Source organism: Numida meleagris, chromosome 2, assembly GCF_002078875.1.
Source record: "Numida meleagris isolate 19003 breed g44 Domestic line chromosome 2, NumMel1.0, whole genome shotgun sequence".
Lineage (NCBI taxonomy): Eukaryota > Metazoa > Chordata > Aves > Galliformes > Numididae > Numida > Numida meleagris.
The window spans coordinates 108,084,837-108,108,123 of NC_034410.1; the positions used below are offsets into that span (position 1 = coordinate 108,084,837).

At 37.1% G+C, this 23,287-nt stretch overlaps 1 protein-coding gene across 1 annotated transcript in view; it reads right to left on the reverse strand.

Annotated features, from left to right (window-relative positions):
- The window catches only part of ST18 (ST18, C2H2C-type zinc finger), a 66,989-nt gene that overhangs the window by 3,683 nt on the left and 40,019 nt on the right, over positions 1-23,287 (reverse strand). The window contains exons 9-17 of the mRNA XM_021387978.1: positions 21,146-21,388; positions 15,685-15,800; positions 12,868-12,930; positions 12,031-12,099; positions 7,208-7,270; positions 7,032-7,112; positions 5,919-6,140; positions 3,511-3,599; positions 1,901-2,004 (exon numbers count right to left, since the gene is read on the reverse strand). Of these exons, the coding sequence (XP_021243653.1) occupies positions 1,901-2,004; positions 3,511-3,599; positions 5,919-6,140; positions 7,032-7,112; positions 7,208-7,270; positions 12,031-12,099; positions 12,868-12,930; positions 15,685-15,800; positions 21,146-21,388 (1,050 nt within the window). The remainder of the gene's footprint in view (positions 1-1,900; positions 2,005-3,510; positions 3,600-5,918; positions 6,141-7,031; positions 7,113-7,207; positions 7,271-12,030; positions 12,100-12,867; positions 12,931-15,684; positions 15,801-21,145; positions 21,389-23,287) is intronic.

The following is a 23,287-nucleotide window of genomic DNA, read 5'->3' on the forward strand; positions in this document are numbered from 1 at the left end:
AGGAGAAAGGGGACACGCTGGGATGGACAGTGTGGCCTCAGGGTTGGTGGAAGGAAGGAGGCTGATGTTTGCATTGCTGTCTTGCTCTTAAATCATCCCCTGCTCGTTGGCCACAATGGCCACGACACAGCTTTTAGCTGTTGTGCTACCTCCCTACCTCACTGCTAGGTGGAGGGTAGAGCTGTGAGCTGCCTGGGTTAACAAGAGGGATGGAATCAATAGGAGAAAAAACAAGTGGGAAGGAAATTGAGAGGCTGAGTATGTGATTGCTGAGATCTCTGAGGAACAGAATGGAAACACCAGGTTTATAAAATCAGCATGAAAAGTACCTGAGGTAGAGAAATGGTATAATTTCTGCGTGAGAGCTGAGGGCACATACTGAGCTGTGAAGGTTTATATGTCAAAAGCTGTGCTGAAAAACTGAAGGCCACAATGGCAGGGCCTTGTGCTTCACCCCCTGCGGCCTCTGCAATGGCTGCCCATGGCCCTGCAAGGCACAGAGCTACAGCACATCTGCAAGTGTAAGGCCCACTCTGTCCTCAATAGGATGACACCTCTCTGCACTGCTTAAATCTCTTCTTGTGGTCAGTTTAGTCTCCTTTGTCACACACCCAGGCTGCCCTCAGGGAGAGGAACTCAGTTTGCCTGCATGCACCCCCGAGGCCTGTCCTCTGGAGCGTGCTCCCGGCAGCCTAACTCCAGACCTGGGGAGATTAAAAGGGGATAGAGCAAAGCCATGTAGCAAACACATTGCTTCAGATGTAGTTCAGGCTTTGCTGGTCAGACTGTCTTCAATCTTCAGTAATTCAGAGGAGAAAGCTGGCTGCATAAATTAGACCATCTCTGTGCAAACAGAACTGAAAACAGTGTCCAGAGACTCTGCTATTCAGTTCAGGATGGATATTCCTGCGACCTTTTCAGCGTGAAGACAGTGTGTATTTAAATTCAGTGCAGGTGGCATAAACTTCACCCATGTTTAGACTATACACGCTCTGGATATTATAAAAACAGCATGAATCAGCACTGAGAACATTCTGCAAATACAGAGGGGTGTGGTTACACTCTGTTCTGGATCAGTTTAGACTTACATTCTGTTACCAGATCTGTTCTTATTTAGCAATTATTCTCTTCAAATCTTATTGTTCCTAAAATATTGAGCAAGGTTTTGCTCTTGCTTCAACCTGATTTAACCAGGTGAACCCCCAAGTGCATGCGGAGGTCTCTCTGGACGAACATTCTCTGTCGAACCACATTCAGCACTTGGAGGCTAATGCCGTCTTGTCAGTTTACAAAAGAATGACAGTAAATGACTTTTCCACAGCTCCCCATCAAACTAATCTGCTCTACCAGTTAGCAAGAGGCATCTGTTCTTTACCAGTTGTTGCCTGGAGGCAAAATTCAAATTTTTTGAGTAACTGTCAGTGAGTGAACTGTGCTAGGGAGATTTCCTTAAGTACAAAAGAACAAAACCAACACGCAGTAAGAGTCAGAGTGCACTCCTAAAGGGCACTGCCTTCCCTAGCCCGTGTTCTTACAGCAGTCATGGGATTCTCTGTGGTGAGCTTAACAGAGGTTTGGTCAACAAAGGAAAACGAATATTTTGTTTGGTAAACATGGTTTCTCTGGTCGCCAAGATTAGCTCTAAACTGCCATCAACCTATCACTCAGTAGATCTTCATAACAAATCCCAGGAACCTGCTACTTATTTACAGAAAACAAGCAAACAAAAAAACTTAACAAAATAGCCTTGCAGGATTTTTGTACTTTTAAATGCTACAGAATGAAGGGAAAGCATGTGCAGAAAAAATACCTACACTGAAATTTACAATTTACTTAACATTTATTTATTGCTTTTAACCATAGCATAAGAAAAACTAAAACTTTGGCTTTGATGTCATACCTGGGTTTGAAGTTTCATCATGTCAGCTTCAATTTTGAGATTGGATTCATTCAGTTCTTTTATTTCTTCATCCAAATGTCTGATTTCTTCATCACTCTCAATACCTGTATGAAAACACCAATATCAGATTTAAGGTGTTCACATCTAAATGGATGTATGAGTAACAAACAGCACTATCTGTTACTGAGCAAGAGGAAGATAACAGGCTTTTGATCAAATGATTGATCTCTAATTTGCTTCTTACTTTGCATTTACTGTCAAAGTTGTTTTCTAGCTGTAAAACATTTATATGAGCTGAAACATCTATGGCAAAATTATTGCTGAGTTTTTGTATTTCATAGTTCTTTTTTCCAGCTTAATGTGCAACCACAAACTAGCCAGAGAAAGGAAAAACTTCTAGAAATACTAGGGAAGAGGAAAGTACATAATAAAATATGAGGGAGCACTTACAATTTTTTTTTTTTTTTTTTAGTTTTAAAAGCAATGTAAAAGCAAGTCTTCATCTGCAGGGAAAACTCTAGGGTAACATCTCCAATAGTATAACTGCTGACTTTAATAAGCTCATCCTTACGTGCTTCTGATCTTTCAGGAAAATCTGTGGGGGCAAAACTCTATGTGGAATAGTTTCTAGAATCACAGCTTTAGGTGTGTGTGAAATGTGAATGACACCAAAAGCTGAAAAACATTATAGAAAAAAAAAAGAAGAAGAAGAAGAAGGGAGGACACTTACATCCCCACAAATTAGGTAGGGAAGAAAAATATCTTCGGATCTTTAGTTAAAGTCTTGTTCTGAAAAATACTGAGCAGCTGTCTGCTGGCAATACATGCCCGACTTTCTGCTCTCTATCATTCTGAAACCAACTCTGCCTTGAAAAAGTACCACGACTGTTTCTGCTTTAAAATCTACAGCCCTGAACTGAGTCTGTTAGGGAACCAACTTGGGAAATCTGTCAGTAGCAATTCCTCCCCCACAGATAATGTGGACAGATATGCACATGGAAGCAAAATCATTTGCCCAATGTAACACAACTGTTTTGCTCAGCTATTAGAAGCATAAAGGCAAGTTTCTTTCATCCTGGCTCAATGCCCAGCTTTCTAAAGCATGTTGTATAAGAAAGCAAACTCCTACACATTTCCCCTTATATCTATTTGGTAGTTGTTCCTTTACTTTTACTATATGGGTTAGCAAAATTTTCAAAGCACTGCACAGAACCATGCAGTATTCAAGTTAAGAAGAGGAGTCAATTTCTGCATGAAATTTTTCTCTCTTCTGCTTTAGTCTCATGACTAGCCAATGTCAGCTAGCTCTTCTGACCTGTAACTAATAATTTATTACTAATTACAATAGTAAAAGCATCTCCAAATTAAAAAAAAAATGTTCTGAGATAAAAAGAGATCACACTCCCAAATGCTGAATTACCATGCTGTAAATGAGATGAATTTTATAATCTCTCATGAAAAGAATTTTGTTATTCAAGTTTAGTTATTGCTAGAGACAACTGAAAGAAGTGAGAATTAATGCCAGAATGGCATCAAGGAGCCTAAGTATAAATGGGAGTCCAGGCCCTTCTATCTGAATAAATGTCATTGTCTTTTACAGATCTCCTTACCACCACTTGCTTTAAGCTTGATAGTCATTAACTCTTCTGAAATTTTGCCCTTTTTTATGGCTTGTGCATTCAGAGGACAACCAGATAGGCTGAAACAGATAGGAAAAAAAACATTAGCACCCACTTGAAAATGGCAGCAATACTTTCAGGCAATATTATCGTGCACTTGGACAGACCTCTGTATCTAAGGTCACATCAGTATCTCCATTATATCATAGCTTCAGGGAATGACATAACTCATAAAGAGCTATTTAACTGCATATTCCAGCCTGAAAATTGGAATAGAAATCTCAACCAAGAAGTAAACAACATTTAAGCATATTTCAGAATAATCAAAAGAGAACTGGGAGGTATTATAAAGTTATGTGAAGATGCATTTACAGAATTCTTGAAGTTACATCACTTATAAACAAATAAAAACTCTATTGTTTTTATTGAGTGATTATGCTTCAGAGGAGAGTGGCAGATGGTCCTTTAAAATGGCAAGTTTACCATTCTTAAAAAAAAAAATTCGTTAATGGGTTGATTTCCACAGCACACAACTATTGCATTATTTTGTTGATACGTAGTAATGATCAATACAATAATAACTCTGGGTATACCCTATAGACTGTAATAGCTTTTTTGAATGGCTCTATTATATAATCAGTTTGCTTTTTAACCACTGTTCCCATTAAATTATATTTTGCTATTTCAGTGCTTACAATTTCATCAGCTAGTAATTATCTGAGACAATTTTTATTGCCTACTAAAGGGCTAAGATGAATTGCACTGTCTTAAAAATAACAAAGAAGAAATACCACATGCTGAAGAACTGGCACAAGGCTTTGTATTTAGATGCAACCAAGTAAGGAATGAAGGAAAAACTTTTCCTAGTAGTATTTTTATTTTATTTTTATTTATTTTTATTTTATTATTATTATTATTTGGTGGAATAAAAATCCTATTTGACATGGTGTTTCTACAAAGAAAATAAATAAGTCAATAAATAAGTAAAAACTTTGGAAGGTTTAAGTTTGCTTCCTGCCTGCTTAGCTAAACGTGCTAGTTTTCCAGTTCTAGAATATCAGTCTGGATCTCTGCCCAGAGCTGATGAGTAACTGGAAGAATGTCTCAAAGTCACTGGGAGATTTGTTGGTTTCAAGTGTGTTAAGAAATGATCTAACATCATAAAACTATACTAGTTATATGATCTCGAGAGTGATCCAGCCTTAAATAGGACAGGAGTCATCCATGAGTATGAGTTGCAGCCAGCTAACTGACTTTTTTATGTTATTGGTTTGAAGCTATCATGGGAGTTAATTAGCCCCAACTTACTGAAGTGTCGTAATGTAAACACCTTACCTGGGATACCGCTCATAAATTTAAGATAACAATGGATAAACCCACTGCTTTGGAGGTTTCTTTTCTGTTACAGGTAAATTTGCATATAAGCAGTTCACAGCTCTTTAATGAATTTATCCCTTAGCATTCCCAGCATGGTCAGATTCCACTACATCCACCATATAGATGAGACATTGGCATTGGAGCTTGCTGGGGGAACCTTTGAGCAACCAATTTCACAGGCTATGAAATTTTAACACACAATTTTGCTGAATCATGCTGAACTTCCTCTGACTGAATTTGCTCAGGTCATCTTGGATATTCTTGTATTAGAGAACTTGATTCAGAACGTTAGAAAGAAGGAAAAGGAGGTGTAAAACAGACATTTAATTCCCACTAGACACAGAAGACCAAAGTTTACAAGGTAATATTTCTGATTCTATAGACAGATTCTTTGAGTAATATTGATTGAACACATTCAAATGATATTAATGTTTTTACCCTAATAAATAAAAATCTGATATTTATTGGTCACTGGATATATATGTGATTCCCACTTCATAAGGACAGTTTTGTTTGTAAAATTGTAACTGCAAACTTGTGTAATCCATATGAGTTCTATGTGTTTAATTTTTTGTGTAGTTCTAGCTATTTAAATATGAAGTTTATGAAAACAGGTTTGCCACTAGTAAAAAGATGAAATAAATGCAGCCATTGCTCTTGCTTAATCCCTTTTGTTGACATTTCAATGATATTTGAATTTTCTATAAAAGATACACAGATCCAACTCCATATTTGCCTAGGACAGAACTCTTATTAAATTTTAAATCACATAGAAACTGTTAATCTGAAGAAAAGACCTTGGGAAGTCATATTGCAAGGGGAACATAAAATAAGAGTTAAAAGTTGATCCCAACTCTCGCAAGCTATGGATCAAGTTCTGATCCATATTACTTCAGTTGCAATATAAACTATCTTGTTATTTAAATGACTTCCGCACAATTTATTCAGACTATAACCTCATTTGTTGCCAATTCAACAGTGGAATGTTAAGGAAAAAGGAAAAAGAAAACACAAAGTTATACCTTCTGTGGGTGACAAAAACATTATTAACATGACCCAGCCCGTTGCAGCCTGGCAAAGGACAGTGTGGCAGCTCTTGTTTGTTCAGTTTCCAGGATAGTGAAGACCCATTGACAGGACTCTCCTTCTGTCTCTTGGCAGCCAAAGGACAACCAGAAGCAGTGCGATGAGAAGTGTATTTACCTGATATGTGACCTTGGCCATCACAGCCTATCACTGGACATCTACAGAAACACAGCAAAAGAACCCTGGTTTTTACTAGAGACATCTGGTGAAAGCAGTCTCAAGGAAGTCTGAGAAAATATGTTCAGCTACCTATGTCACTTTGCATCAGTATATTAACACTCGATCCCCAGAGGTGCACTATATTTGAGCATCCAAATCATGTCAAGCTGAGTTATGAAGGTTCACCTAATTTTAAGATTAGGCAATGTAAAATGAAGCTGTGCAGCCTAAGAAACGGAAGCATTCATTTAGATGATATTTTACCAGAAAAGAAAACTGAAATTCCATCATAGGCTATAAATCACAATCTATAAGTATATGAAACATCAGCATTCTCTCTTCTCTATGTTTTTGACATGAAGTGGAGGCTGCGTTCAAACTTATTCTGATCCATATTACTGGAAGACTTGTATTGCTTCTTGAAAGCATTGGCAAAGAAAGGAGAAAAGGTTTAGCATTTTTTTTTCTTTGAGTTTCTCTTTCAGTGTTACGCAGTCTCTCATATATCATTAGCAAGCTGTAAGAACAATACTGAGTGAAACTAAATCTTCACATCTATATTCTGGCAGTTATTACTGATTTTAATGGAACTTGCATTCAAGTAAGGAATGCAGTAAATATCCACTGAATTTTCAGTTTTCACTTGAAGTGAAATTCTATCTATTTAAACCGACAGGAATAACACAAGAAAATACAACAAGCCTTCCTCACTGTTCAAGCTCCGAAGTGATGGACTTGATCAGCTTCACTAGAAGCTGAAGCAGTTGGTTTGGCTTCAGCTATTGTGCATATTCTCAGGTGTCTTGGGTATTTCCTGTGATGTTTCACACCCTCAGCTCTTACTATACTTTTCCCCTTCACAACTGGCTGACTTACACATTTGTACTCACTTAAGTTCAGGGTCTTCTTTTTCATCCTTGGTAGGAGTCACTTTGATACCACCTTTCCTGGCACGGGGACAACCAGATAAGCTGCAAGAAGCACACAGAACAAAATCCACCTCTTTAGGCTGCTGCTCGCCAATAACCCTGAGTGCTGCAGTCTCAAATCATGGGACAGTCCCTACCTTCTGTGTGATGCATAGTTCCCGGTCACGTGTCCAGAGCCATCACAACCAGGTGTCGGGCACCTATAGAATAATACAGGGAGCTTACACAACTTCAAAGATAGCAGTAAGTAACATGCATTTGGTGCTTTTTGGCTAGGGTAGAAGAAAGCTTCCGCGACATAGATTTATTTGAATAATTAAAGCTAGTTCTTGCTTTTATTTTTTAAACACACAAAATACTTTCATGTTTTTCTTTTATAATTGAATTTTAGTAAGGAATGTTAAATGTATTGCATATGATATGTGGATTTAAGCAATTCATAACACTGTTTGCACCAAACATTTTTCCTTGTACAGAGCCAAACAAACAAACAAACAAAAAGCAGGTTGATATAGATCTATTTGTAAATTTACTGCTATGTATTTGTTCGTTATCCTTCTGATATTTTATAAATAAGCTCTTTGCCAGTATTTACAGAAGGAAAAACAGAAGCAGAGAAACAGTTTTACTTTTGGACATTCATAGAGTTAGTGTGATAGCCAGAATTTGAATTTAGTAGTTTGTATATTCCCAGCACTGTAATTATACAACAGGATATCTATCTGTTTAACACTAGATTCAGCTGGATATTCAGCTAGGCAATTGGATTATGTTTATGTCTCATAGTTAAGGGGTTTTGTGTGTATGTGTGTGCAACAAATCGAAGCCTTTCTAGAATGAATGTTTAGTACTAAATATCCATACAATGAAAAGAAACAATTTGCCTGTTAACGTATCATTGCTGGTGGTCTGCGACAGTAGGCTGTGCTGCAACTATTAGTACATGAAAAGTACGCTCCCAAAGTCTGCTGGAGTCCGTAGGTCTTTCCACTGACTTCTGTGGGTTTGGGAGCAGGACCTTCCTGATATCACCTTCTGCTGGAGAAGCAGTCTTTCAGACTAATTTTTTTTTTTTTTTGTCATTTGTTGTCATTTTGTCATTGAATTTGTGTATGTGTGTTTTTATTAGGGAAACATGCCTCTACACAGAAAGGAGCATAAGCAAAATATTTACTTTTAAAAGTTGTGTCAGCCATTTCCACATTTCTGTGTTCTACAGCACCAAGTTGTTATGTTAACCATCCCTAAAGGCCTTTTAAATGCTATGATTTTTACAGAGTTTCAGAATTACAGGATTTGTGCCAACCAATCTTGACTGAACCATTAAGGAATCTCTTATGGATCTCAGCTGTTACTAAAACTTTCCTGAGATGAGAAGATGGGTGATTTGATCAGGTTGTTGGTACGCTGCCACAGAAAACTTCTACATGTATAATTGTAGTATCACATCTAAGTGTGCAGTTGTATCTTTGAATGTTTGAAAATGTCTTTCTTTTGGACATGACCAAATTTACTCACTGATTCAAGTAGAATTCGGCAAATAATTTCAGCTGAAGAAAATGAAAACGGTTTATTTTGTTTGTTTGTTTTAAATAACAATTTCAAAACATTTCATGATGATGTTTTCTGAACAAAAATATTTAGGCAGAACAGTATGTTTCACAGTGACAGCAAAGGTAGAGGTGTGGGTTGCAGAGTGCCAGATATGCTTGACTGTACAGCTAAAGGCTGACTTGTCTGAGCATAGGACAAGGATTGGGCACAATGTTATGTGAAGCAGGCAGATAGGGCAGATGTCTGGAATGCGTGAATGCTCACCAGTAAAGCCAGAATACCTGCCAAATACTATGGGTATTAATTTTGACTACTTGTTTTATCAGATGATCACAGATGGAAGAGTTGTCTGTATAGACTGGACATAGATTTTAATCTAGCAAGAGCTCTTCATGGAAAATATTCACATCATGAGTCTGAGAGTTATGGTCATAAAAGTACAGTGAGATAATTTTGAATCTCCCCATCTACATTTGCTTCCCCGGGTAGCAGTTAGACTTTACAGCCAGGTTGGAATTCAAAGTATTGTTAAGAGTGTTAAAGATTTGAAGGTGAGATCTTAATAATATTTTGAAATTTCACAATACAAGACACACCAACAGTGTATTGACTTTCACTTAGTAATGCTATGGATCTTGATCAGCTTTAAACTGGCTGATGAGTTTGAACTGTCCCAGCTTAGGGAGCTACCCTCTGTTATTACTGTGCAGAGCCAAGAAAATTAGATTTATGCTGGAGGGCCAGAGGCCTCAGAATCTTAAGTTAAATGATGTCAGCTCTTGAATGGGTGTAGATTACAGATTCTCTTACACTTCATCAAGTTTGTTTTCTAAGAACAAATCTCATAGTGATTTCACACAGCATTTTTTGTAACCATGCATTGAGTGCCTGCCATTTTGTGCCCCTTTTCAAGGTTGTTCTATCTTTAGGTAGACAAACTACGATTTCACATACAATTGAAACACTCAGCTGAGGAGCTAGGACTGCTTCTGATACTTCTACTGATTGTAAAGCTCTAAGAGATGGCTGGATAGGAACTTTACCTAAGGCAAACCCATGCAGCTCAACTAAAAAAAGTACTGATTAGAACATGTCATGCTGTTGATGGAATGTGGATAACATCAACTTGGTATATGGAATCTACCGAGACAAACTGGTAGAATCTCTTCTAGTAATTGATCTTTAACTTCTAGAGCAACTAATCTGAGGATAGGACTACCTACCTACTTCCTAAAGTTTCTGAACTCTAATTAGATATTTTTCTACAGTACACTTTTAAACTTCTTTAAGGTTTGATAAGCAACTCTTTGGTGAAATGAGAAGAAGTGAACTAAATCACAACTCTCTTTTATAGCTTAAAAATACATGTGTCATTATCAACATTAGTATATTTTAATTCAGCCATCTTATATTGCACAGTGCAGCGAGAATCCTCAGATATTAAATTTCTTGAATTTGACTCAAAGGTTCACTTTTTGAATAGATATTCCTTATTTCCAAACTGTAGATCACATGGAAGCCTTGTATCTTTGCTGGCTTAGAGATTCACAGTTAAAGCCAAATCGTATCTTGATTCTGGCAAATTAAACACGAATAACATTTGGAAAAAATACACAGCTTTTTCATCTTCACGCCTAACTACATGAGGGTACTTTGGTGGCCTGATTCTATGAGCATTTATGCTCTTTGCTCTCATCTCTGTGAACTAAAACTAACTATTGATATCACTATACTATACCAGTAGCATAAGATTTCATTTAGTTGTTATCAAAAGCCGAATTTTGTTTAAAATTTCACCTGAATAATGTTTGCAGGAAGCTAAAATAAGTTGGTACATTTGTGGAAAATAATTTTATTTCACCCTTTTCCCTTTTGCAAATCGTCTGTGAACAGATTTTGATTTTTGCTCTTTTCTAGCTAATTGAAATTAAATGCTAAGTGCATTATGCAACATATTTCTGTCTGTGAAATGTTCATGAACTTTGACTTTGTCTTTCACAACTCACTTATTATACATGGCGTACAATGTGCAGTTTGTCATTTAAGTCATATGCTGTTGCTCCTCTTTCCTTATGGCATGACCAAAACTCTAGAAGCTTTAGTGGAAAAATAACCATATTGGTATGCAAATTTCTTTATTCACACATGAATATGGGGGGGGAGGGGCTGCATGAAGAGCAACTATTCAAAATATTTGTGTGAGTGTCTATGTATGGCAGAAAGCCAGAAAAAGCAGGGACAAATATATATGACTCAGCAAATGATTTCAAATTTGTCAGCATTTTCACAAGTCAGTTCCCTGCTTCTTGTGCTGCTCTTTTAAAAAGAGACTAAAACTAAATTTTATACATTTGAGATTCAATGAAGTACTGTGCCAATGTGTCAGTTTGCCTAATAAATTTCAGAACTGCTTCAAGCAGTTGCCCATAGAAGTGGCCCTCATTTTGATGCATCTGTAGCAGGTTCACCTCCAAAGCTACCATCAGTTCACTTTTTTTTTGTAATTCATGTTATTGGACTAGAGCATGAGACCATTAGCATTTGATCTAGGTAAGCTAACTTGTGACTAAACACTGAGTCAAACCTATGTGTAGTCAGTACAGCCATAAATATCATTTTAACAGCATAACTGTGACATAGTTGGACTTTATTTTCTTCTATCTGGATTGGGGATGAACCTAAAGGACAGAAAGGACAGTCACAAGATTCTTCTCTTTTTACATGCATCCATGAGATTTCCAAGCCATCTATTACAGGATCCAATTTACAAGATGCAGAGAGAAAGCTATGAAAGAACTCTAATTATCCTTTCCTCTTCCCCACGTCCTTATTGACAAAGGCAATTCAATAACTAGATGACTGGTTGCCAGTGCCTCTCTTGACTACAGATTTTTGAAATATTCATATGTCCCTATACATCTGTCTATATAGCAGAACCCGCACAGTCCTTTTGTAAGTGACATTTCATGGTGAAAATTATGCCAGCACAAAATCATGTGACTTGATGTGTGCTTCAGTGACATTAAACTATTGGTATATGTATTGAATGATAAAAAATGATATGCAGGAGTTCTGGTCTAGTTTTTAGATTTATTCTATCTTCTCTGATCAGTAGTATGTTTTAAATATTTCCTCTTTCTTTCTGAATGGGAAATACTGTCAGAGAAGCCTCTCTTTGTGTTTACAATATTTTTCTCCATGTCCTGGCTAATTCATGAAAATGAAGGGATACCAAAAAGAAGAAAGGCAAATTGAGAGAAATAAACTCTGTTCTAATAAGTGAATTTCACTGAAATATTTCATACTTCATTGCTCAGAGTAATTCAAATGAACAACTCAATTAATGTGGGAAACATGTTGATCAAAGATAAGTAAGAATTACATTTTTATTACTAGTAATACTTACTTAAGCTCCTGAGAGTTAGCAGCCATAAGGGATTTCAATGTCTTGTCAGCTAATGGGCACCCAGAAACACTGAAAAATACAGCATAGAAAGTTTCACTGAAACAGAATATATATATATTTTTCTTAAAACAACAATCTTTATAAAATCTGTGACTTAAAATGGGAAGAAAACAGACCCTCAAATATTTGCTGTTGACAAAGGAGGAACAACCCATGCCAGACTCGAAGTCTTGAATTACTGGAAAAATATATGGTTAGGGCTAGTTTTCTAAGTCCCTGCAAAGCATTGCATGGCAATACAGTGTTATGCAGAGCCCTTTCTACATAAAGAGCAGGTCGAGCGTCCGGTCCATGTGGCTGCTTCCATCTTGTTCTCGAAAGGAAACAGAAGAAATTATTGTTTCAACCCCCAGGTAGACAGTAGGCTATTCTGAAGGAAATAATTGGCAGCTACAGAATGTGTTGGCAGTTCTATGAATTTCAAAACCACTTGCAGATATATCTACAGAAACCTTATTTAAAATCCCATTCAACACCTCATCTGTATAGAGAGTGCTCGTTCACTTAGGGGAATGCAGACTTTACTAAATGTCTTATCTACAGGTCTCTGCTAAGTCATGCAGCTTGAGTAATAAGCATATGCTGCCTAAATCCATCAGACTACTGAGTCCAGACCTTCTACAAAATATAAAACAGGAAAAACCAGACACTTTTATGTATGGATTATTTTCTGCAAATTACTTTTGAATACTTATCCCTGGTTAGTATAGAAAAGGTTAAATGACAGCTGAAAAAAGTAGCTCTATTTCCTGCTTTGGATTTCCTGTTGTTTCTTACCTGCGGTGTGAGGCATAGTTTCCTGTTACATGACCGCTACCATCACATCCTGGAGTTGGACAGCTATGCAAAGATGCAATGAGAGGTTAGAGCATGTATAATATAACACATAGCTTACCATTCAGTGATACTCTGGGCAATCATATTCATCATAACCCATCTCAAATACCATCATGACACCACAAAAAACTAACAAAATCTACACGACAGTTCTAGTTTTCAATTACTACTTGAAGCATAGATTGAAAAAAATTCCTATTTCCACCATGGAAATCAGTCAAAACCTTATTTTTTTTGATCTATGCATGTGTGAAACCACCTTGCTTTGCATAGATTTTTCAGTTAAACCTCAAGTTCTTGAAAATAAACTTTCACTATTGCTATCAATTTTTAACTGCAATTTGTAAAACCTAGAGGTAAAATTTCTTATCTGACCTTGTGTGTAACACAGGCCTGAGAACAATATCTCAAATCATTCCTTTAGCTTCTGGCTAAAATGAGGCACCTTCTTTAGAAATGCATTCAATCATTATTTGCTGACTTAAGTGAGAAATAGATGCTTTGGTTGCTTACAGAACAGAAAATGTGTTAGCTAAGGTTCAGAATGAGTGTGTTTTACTGGGATTTTTCTCAGCTGAAATGAGAAGTGGCATAAAAGTGGTGTACATTTAGTACAATGAATTTTTTCCTTTATGCAAAGATATGGAGGCATGTTTGACCTGGAGAAAAATTTATTTTTTTCCTCAGCTCAACTTTAGTCATAAAACTGAGATCATTTACCAAATTGGGATATATTCCTCTGCAAAAGGGCCAAAATGGCAAGAAATGCAATTTGGGGGTAGATGAGAAGTGAGTTAAGTATACCCTTCTACAATATTTTAAAACCAATAACAGCAGCCCTTCAGTCACCTTGTAAATAGCCGTGTTTCACTGGACTCATGGTTAAGAAAGGCAATCAGAAGCTGTACAGAAACATTTAGCTAGTGCTCCATGAGTAAGGCATACTGCAGATCCTCACATGGATATTTTCTCTGAACTGGCAGAATGCTAGGAACTTTTCAAATCTGTAAAAAAGCCTTAGCAAGATATCACAGCCCACTTCAACCTCATCAGTATAGTTTTGGTAAAGAGAATCAGCATGGAAAAATAGAAGGCACATCTTATGAGCCGATATTCATACAGCAGTTCACTGCAAGTTAGATAATGGGGTCTTTTTTTTTTTTCTCTGCAAGTGCTTATGTCATTTTGAAAACTTCCTCATGATGGAGCCACCTGTATTGGATTGTTCCGTACAAGTTCCAAGGCCTAGTGGGATCACAGAAATGCAGTCTGATCCCTATAATTGCCCCTAGATTCTGCTGATATATTAAAACTATTCCTAATTTAATTTTCAAGTCAGCTACATTTTAGGTGCTCTTTCTACTCACCATGTGATAAAAAATACAGTAAAACCACTGTTGGATTATCATTGTTTTTGTAAATACTGTGGAGAATTATTATTTAGGAGATTAGAAAAGTATTTTACAGACATCCGAAAACAGGTCAATATCACAAAGGAATAGATATTACAAAAGAAAAGCCATTAGAGTCTTCAGCAAATAAACTCTGAGCATTTTTGTCTGCAGTTGTTTAAGAGGAGGCAAAACAAACACGACCTCTTTCAATTTAGGTCATGAACTACAAGTACAGATACAATGTGGAGAGTAGACAACATGCAGGCTGCACGGCATGAGGTGAAAGAATCACTCTTCACAGAAGCTTGCCCCAGGGAAATGTTATTTCTAAAGACAGAGGCATATCTAACTGATTCAGTGCCACTGAATCAGGGGAGCAGGACACAAGGTGATGGGATGCGACTCATTTATTTATGGAGGAGCCTGCAGTGATACATTATAGACTATCATCACTAAGTAATATTGTGTCCACTTGTCTAGAGAGACCTACTTTGTACTGGGGACAAAAAGAAAAGTGGAATAAATGATTACTCAATCCCGGATGGCAAAAAACCTACTCTATTGATATCATCGTTGACATGAATCCAGTAGGCTTTTGTGAAGAGCCTACTTGCGCAAATGACACAAAACACCTACTTGGTTGTGACAATTTTACTGAAACTGTTCTGAACTGAAACAAGCTGTTGTGTGCAAAAAGATTTAACAGAATTATCTTCATTTCTTTGCAGTTTTTGACTATAAAGTTTTGGACTTTAAAACCAAGCAAGTGAGTCTCTTTTCCTGGGAAAAGAGAGCATCAGCCTATTCTCCCAGGGTATGAATTTGTGGGTCCAGTGGATTTTCAGTAGGACAGAATGACAGAATGCTTTGAAGGAAGCAAATTAAGTACTTAAGCTGATTTCCTACATGTTAGAAAACCCTGGAGCAGCTCCTCACTATCCACTGTCCATTTTATCCTTTGAACTTTGTTTCATATCTGCAAAATTCCCTGCACTTCTACACAAATCCTTGGAAGTGGAACTATAACAAAGACTTTCCAAATAAAGTTGATTGAATTATATAAATATTAACACAGCCTACTTATAGCAGCTGCCCATTTGTGGTAACATATCTATCCTATCTACATGAGGAATAAGGACTGATACAGAGTACAATATAAGTCTTGAATCTGTCCAGACTCTCAGACCTACCTCTGCCTTGTCTCAGCTCCGTGCTGACCTACAGCAGGACCTACCTGCAGCGATCAGTCATTAAAGTCTCCCTGCTCATCTCCCTCAAACGCACTCCAAATCAGCACTTGGACAAACAATTCAGTCTGTCTTTAGAAGGGTAGAGGAAAACATGGCATTTTTTTGTGACTCACGTGATGAGTTCCTTTTTGAGATCTCTTGAATGGAGTTTGGGTTTAGGACTTGGTATGGAGACATCCCCTGGATACTTTTTTTCTTCCATGTTTTCTGGAGAACTCACTGGATCTTTCTGAAATATTAGATGAGAATATGACAAATGGTTTCTCTCGTCAAGGCCTTCTACATATTCAACAAACAACTTGAATGTCTTGTAAAACATTTTAAAAAGTGCCACAAGAGGAGTGATTAAGAAACTTTAATGCATCATAATTCAAAGCACTGGTAGGTAGACTTTTTAAAATGTCAAATTGTATATTTATGAAATTATTTCTGAAGGTAGATGCTGTTTTAATATGTACATAGGTAAAATCAGGCTTACATTTATATAACAATGATGAAGACCAAAGAAAAACACGCAGAGCAAATTAAGGCGATTGTTGAATATAGAGCTAAACAAGACTTCAGAAATTATATACTAGCTTTTTCTTTGAAAGTGCTTCATTGTGTTTTATACACAGTTGAAGTGAGAACCATTGTACCACATTGTGAATTAAAAATTATAATCATAAATTAAAAAACTATTGTATATAAAAATATGTAAATGCAACACTTTCTATGTTGGTAGAAAGTGATGATTTGATGTCTTATGCAAAGACAAGATTCTTGATAGAATAAAAATCATGAGAAAAAAATACTGAGATTTTCTTAGCAGCAGGCTAGTAAGGGTAGTTATTGATTTCTACTATTTGTAGATTAAAATAATCATTGCTACGAGGCTGTTTGATGGATAGTATGCACCATGCATATTCACTCTCCTGGGAAGGCATTTTGGAAATCCAGACCACTGGATATAACATTTTCATTTTCTGAAAAAAAACCAAACTTTGATCATTTCAAGTCTCTTCATTTATACTGTTTTGAGGATTAATGCCTTCAATTATTACTATTTTTATGAAGTTTAAGTATTTCCTTTCTGGAGTAATGCTCTGTGGATATTGGATCTTTTAAGAAATCTCCAAAGCCCTTAGCACCAATTAATACATCTCTATAAATCCTTGCTGGGAACTCATGTTGTATTTGTGACTTCAATCGGATACTCAGGCAGGTAGCACCCTCAGATTACCACATGTAGGAACAGACACTGCTGCCTGCAGTTAAGGGGAGAACCTCTCAGCTTCTGCTAAACTCTCAGGGTTGGTGCTGTAGATGCTCTGGTGCTGCATCTTGTGCAGCTGATGCATGTGCCAGGACAGAGGGGCAGAGATGTCTGCAGAACTGTTAAGCATATAGTGGAGGGCTGAGAAGAATTTGGACTGAAAATGGAGATTCTGCCTACTGGGACTTGTAAGCTCTGCGGGGGTGTTTCTTCTGATAAAACTTCCATATGGTCGTCAGTTCTGGCAGCTCATCTTTGCCTGTTTGGAGACTGGATCTTCAATCTGACTTCCTTCTGCTTTCTGTTACTGGCTACCTACTGCCTACTCTAACTCGCACTATACGTACACATAGAAATTCATGTCATATTATTGATATATCAATTACTACTGATTTTTGGAGCCATATTTGTGGAGTTCATTTGTTTGGGAATAATCTCATCTGTTAAAATGTAGAAAGCAAAAATGCATGTCTTCTTTTCTAAACACTCTTTCATAGTAATTGACAAGTCATGGTTTAAGATATAAAAGTAAACTGATATATTTCAGGCTCTTGGAATTTTATTTCTAAAGGAAAATTTCACATAAGGAGTAATAGAGGGTTTTTTGTTTTTTTGGTTTTTTTTAAAGAAAAGATCAGCATTGCTAAAATGTTCACATAGAAATACTAAATACTTGAAAGTCATCCAAACATGGAAGCCAAGAAGCTAAAAACTGAAAATGGAAAAAGGAACTCCAGCTTTGTTCCAGATTCAAGCAACCTGAGAGACTGTTTTTCTAACATGAAGTTAAATTCTGATTCTAGTGGCATATGGGGATGCTTTTTCCCTTAATGCTGCAGAAAGAGAGTTTTATTTAATTACTGTGTCTTTCCATGTGTTCTGACCTGCCTTCCTTTCATACATGTAAATGAAAGCTTCTACAAGGACTATCACTATTGTAACTCTCCATAAAATCAAAAGCTCCCAAAAGAACAACAAATTGGTGATCTTCTCCTGACAGCTGCAGGGTTCAGATATCAAAATAACTTCAGAAACCCTAGCTAAGTTGGTTTTCCATTTAATGTAATGTAATGGAGGTTGAAGAAGGTTGACTTATCAGTTGTGTGCATTTTTTTTATCAGCTAAGTCTAACAGGCTACGTCTGTATTACTGAATGTGGGACCAATGCTGTTTCTGCATAGTACATATATGGGATGAATCTTAAAAATGTATGAAGATTGGGTACATATCAGCCTTTTCCTTCTCTTGTCAGTGGTCCAAATGAGAGAAGCCCAGTGTTGACAGTGAAAGAAAGACCACTGCAGCATTCCACTGGGCTCCTGAGCTGCATGGTGATCCTCAGGATGCACCTGCAGCCAACAAGAGTACCTGTAACTGTTCACACTGCAGGGTTTCCTAATGTTTTCAGTTATAGCTTGTGTTCTTTAACTCAAATGGAAGATATCTCTTGATCAATTGCTGGACAAGAAACTTCCGTGTGTGAGATATTCATCAAGTCACTGGTTGATACCTACTGCACAGAGAGGACTGGTTATTAATTCTTCATACTGGGACTTGATAAAAAGCAACAGCATTGAGATTGATATACACAATTTCATTTAATTCACTGAATCATTTCAAAAAAATAAGATGGGAAGATAAAGGTTCACATAAGTATATCTATATGTATATTTTTAATGTATATGACATCCATATCATGTTGTTTTTTTTTTTAATTAATTCTGGATTTACCAAATTAACTTTTCCAGACTAAGATTTTTAAATTTTTAAACCAACAGCTATACACACAGACATGCAGAAAAGCCTACAAGAACTTCATAGTTGTGCTCCTTTGAAAAATTCTCCAAAGTAGTAATTATTTCTAAGGAATGAGAGAAGCATACAGATATTTAAAGAGGTGATTTCCTCAGCATTTTCTTTGCATCTTGTGAAAGACCATTATTCAAGCAGCATGAAACCTTCAGATGGGTAGAAGCTGCAAAAGGAAGACCTCGCAATAGGAATGCAAGCAGAAGAATACCCAGACTTTGTCTTTCTTGGCCCTAGAGTCAATATATGCAGCCCACAAAGGACCACATCTATTTCCAGAGATTTTGCTTTAGATGGAGAGATAAACCCTTGGGAAAACACCTTCAGTGCTTCTTACTTCTTGATCTTTTAAATGATGGTGATGACAGCTAAATGTATGTATAATTTTTCCTTTCCTATTTGATGGGATTTATAATTAAATGCTATTAAAACTCTGAAGAATTCCAGACTAAAAGGAAAACCAGCCCAATCCATCCAAACACTACTATTTTCTGCAGAGCATGTGTGTATTCACGCATGCACACTACAGAAAGCAAGCAAGCAATGAAACTCCATTAATGTACAGATGGAAGTTTATATTGATTTCAGCAAAGACCAGAACATAATGGTAACATGAATAACAGATAATAGCATCTGGCACTTTTAACATTTTTAAGCCCTGAAATCTTTGGAGAACTGACAGTTGAACTAACTGACAGCTCTAGTTATTTCTCAGCGCTTTCCTTTTGGAGTGATTTTGAGCTTTTTCCAAATTCAGATTTTTTTTTTAAGGGGGCATCTGGACAGGCTATTTCACTGAGAGAGAGAGAGACAATATTTTCTGGAAATTACCACCAAAATTAAGCAACTGTTGTGCATATGAACCAGATAACAATGAATTAGAAATAGATATAATCAGTCATTTTCTTTGCATAAGGATAACTGCCAGTCTTAGATTTGCAAAACAGAGCCTCTGGCCCTGAGATCACTGGACACATTGATGTTCCCTGGGATGGCAAAAGCTCACAGCAGAGGTCTGGGTCCAGATCCTCAATTAGGAACAAGCCATACAGTGTCAAAGCACAGAGTGTGAGGGGCACGAGTGCCTGAACAGTGATCTTTATGTCGTTTTGTGTAGTGTGCTGATGCCTCCAGTTCCCTGTGCTGGTGCCGAGTGAAGCAGGCTGCCACACACATGTCTTGGCTATCTGAAAGTCCATCAAGAGTGGGGCACATGGAGGTGCTTCTGCCATAGCTCCTTTTCTGATCCTCAGTTGCTGCAGGGAGGAGCAACAGAACAGGCCCCTGCCAAGTCTGCGGCATCAATTGATCTCCTGCAGCAAGGCAGTTTTCTCAAAGCTGGGGCCCTCAGCCTACTGTCTTGTGTGAAATTCACTCCAGAGCACTGATACATGTTCCCAGAGCCCTGTGGCTGAGGAAGAGAGCACAATCAACTCCATAGAGTTGTCAGCAGTGTGCTCTTCAAGACAATCCTGCCTCCAAGAAACAATCCACCGTAGCACAAATTGTCTCATTATGGCAGAACTCTACCCAATCCCGACAGATTTTTGTTCATACAACTGACTTAACTTTTATTTCCTGGTATTTTTGGACCTCTAAGTGTGAATCTCCTAACCTCAACTCTAACAGCTTTACCGCTCTGTATGTCTTCCTACAGTATCGGTTTTGATATTTGAAGAAAAGATAATTTTCTAATAATTAAAATGTTCAAATGTTTTATTCAATATAAAAGAATAGGAAGGAAATGTATTTGAAGGCAAATAAAAAACTTCAAATTGAAACATATTCTACTTCAGAAAGTTATCACTCAGGCTTGTTTATGTTAATTAGCAAGATTTTTGGCTAATTAGACTTAAAATGTGCTTATGATTCCTTCCTTACTTAAGAAAAATTCAAGTAACTCATACCCTGACGGCCAGATTCAAGAAAAAGAAAAATAACAAAACAAAACAAAAATGACTGAAAGCCAAATCTTGTCAAATAGAAGGAGAGAAAAACAATAGAAGACCATGCTGCCATGTTGCCAACATGGGATAAATCCCTATGATAAATAAACAAAACCAAAATCATGATCATTATCAAGTTGGGAGGAGGAGTCTAGAAGAGTAGTTATGAAAGGTGCAAAGTTACTAAATAAAAGCATTTACTGAAATTTTTGTTGGACATCTTGCTGCTTCTTCTATGTTTTCAAGTTTGACTTACTACCTTTCCTAAGATAGGTTGAAAAGAGAAGACATTTGTATGTACTCTTACATTTTTCCGTTTTCTTATGGAATAAAACTCATCGCTATCAGCGGAAATTGCACACATATACTTTTGTGCTGCTTGTAACAAAAACCTTCAGAATTTCTAACAATTTTTTATTTCTGAATTTATGCTCTCAGATGGGATTCTGAACCAACAGACTCACATGTGAGATCTAAGGCTCACTGGCAGAGATTTATTGAAATACCATTATCTGACTACTCATCCATTGGAAAAAAAATCACTCAGAAACTGAAAAAAAATACCTCTTTTTCTTCTTTCTTGCCATGTGTCTTGCTGTAGTTTATTGGTGTATCCCAGCCTTCTTGCTCACAAAGAGCCTGGTAGAAGGCTGCATTTACCAGGATGCTGCTTGTTTTGAAAGGAGAAGAGGAAGGAGTGGGAAGTACTGTACTGGAAGAAGTGAGAGGTGTAACTTTGTCTTGGCTTCGGTTCTTTTTCATGCTCAAATCCAGAGTGCCATTTTCATCCACTTCTATCTCAGCTCCCTGACACACAACAGGAAACAGAGACATGCTTAAATACGGACATGGTGAGGCTGCAACATAAACATGTGGTGCTTTTAAAGGATAAGTATAAATGCATGCTTTTATTTAAATTTATCTGAATCTAAAACCAGCTTTTCGATTTATATCAGTTAATGTCCAACTCTTAGGCAGACTTAAGAGTAGCTTCAGTAATGGTGTCCCTGCATCTCAGCTTAAACATTGTAAGTAGAATTTAAATAAGATGTCTCTAAACCATAGCCTATACACTCTAAATCTAGTTTTATTTAAAAAAAGTTTAGCTTTAAATCTTCTTGATCTTTTCACTCTTACAGAAAACTATGACCCCAATTCACAGTTAAAAGCATTAATGCACTGTTTAGGTCATCGCCAGCATTATTATTACATATGCTCCCTTCCCCCCACACCCCAGAAATATTACATCTGCATCATGGGGGAGAGAAGGAGGGGTAAGAAATATGCCTAAAAGAAACACAGTATGAGATTTTTTCATATATTAATATCTTAATCATAATCTGAGTTGGAAATCACCTTTTAAAGTTTTCCCACAAAACAAGGTCTGCATAGAGAGCAGTAGACAGAAGAATCTTTGGAAGAATCTCCTTGATGGAGACCTCCAATGTGAGTTAAGAAAGCCTTTGCTACTTTGGGAAGTACAGCAAGCAGCAGCCTCTCATTGCAGGGGAGTATGCAGTTTGGAAAGAGACCCAACTTCTCTTTCCAGGCTGGGAGAATCTCTTAGGGCAGTTCCTACTCATATGAAGGGGCAAGTGCTGCTTAGCTATACGAGGAGAATCAAAGAAGAAAAGCTCACTATTCTGCCTTCCACAGTAAAATCTCCTCTTCTTGGAATGACAAAAAGCTCCTGAAAGTACAGCTTATTGATAGATGCAACAAAAAATTTCACCTCATGGTCATGTTGTGAGGGCTAACCCTGAGCCCTTTCTGCTTCTGGACATAGGCCTAAGTAGGCTTTTGCATGCCCACATCATCCTAAAGGATCCCAAAGGATCCTAAGAAGATGAAAAAATTCTTGCTGCCACTCACTGATGAGATACTGCTTCCTTGTCCTATCCTCATGGACAGATAACTAGTGACCTACTGGTGATTTTACCACTGTGAGCTTTGTGGCCACTGCAATTCTTGTCTACAGATAATTGCCCAAGGTGTCCTTTGTATAGCTGGGATTTTTTGTTCCTTTGCTCTTACTATTTCAAATACAGGAATAATGTCTGGAATTAATATGTATGTCTTAAGCAGGGAGCAACACTGCATATTGACATAGTGTTTAGATATGGGTAGGACTGGTCCTCACTACTGACAGCAGTTATTAAATCAAGTAGCAGAAGAGGTAAAAAAAGTGCCTTCTGAAAGAATACTTGGTAGCCTAGTTGTACATGTTAACCTGAAGAAGTTGGAAAATATACAGAGACTACAGAGATAAATGACAAGGTCATACGAAGTAGTACTCATGTTGAATGCTATATTTAATGCTGATGAGTCCTTCTTCTGTTGTTTTCATCAATACTATTTTCTATTTCCATCACCACAAAGCTCAGAAGCCACTTGGGAATTTGAGGCTAGGTGTGTTAGGTGCTGGGTAACTTAGGAGATAGTCATATTAGCCCACATCTAGCCTTCTTACTCTGAATAAATAAAAGGTAAGCTTGTGCCATAATTGAATCACTTAGATCCTTTGTTGTAAATAGAAAAGAGACAGATATGTCCAGGGTGCAAGTTTTTCCATTTCACTTTGATCTCTTTCTTAGGAAAAGATGAGACACCAACAGAGCGAAACTCCTCTTTTTTCTCATTAACTATTACTTGAGATTAGTCTGTCACTTTATGGTTAAAGATAGGGCAACCAAACTTATGCTTACT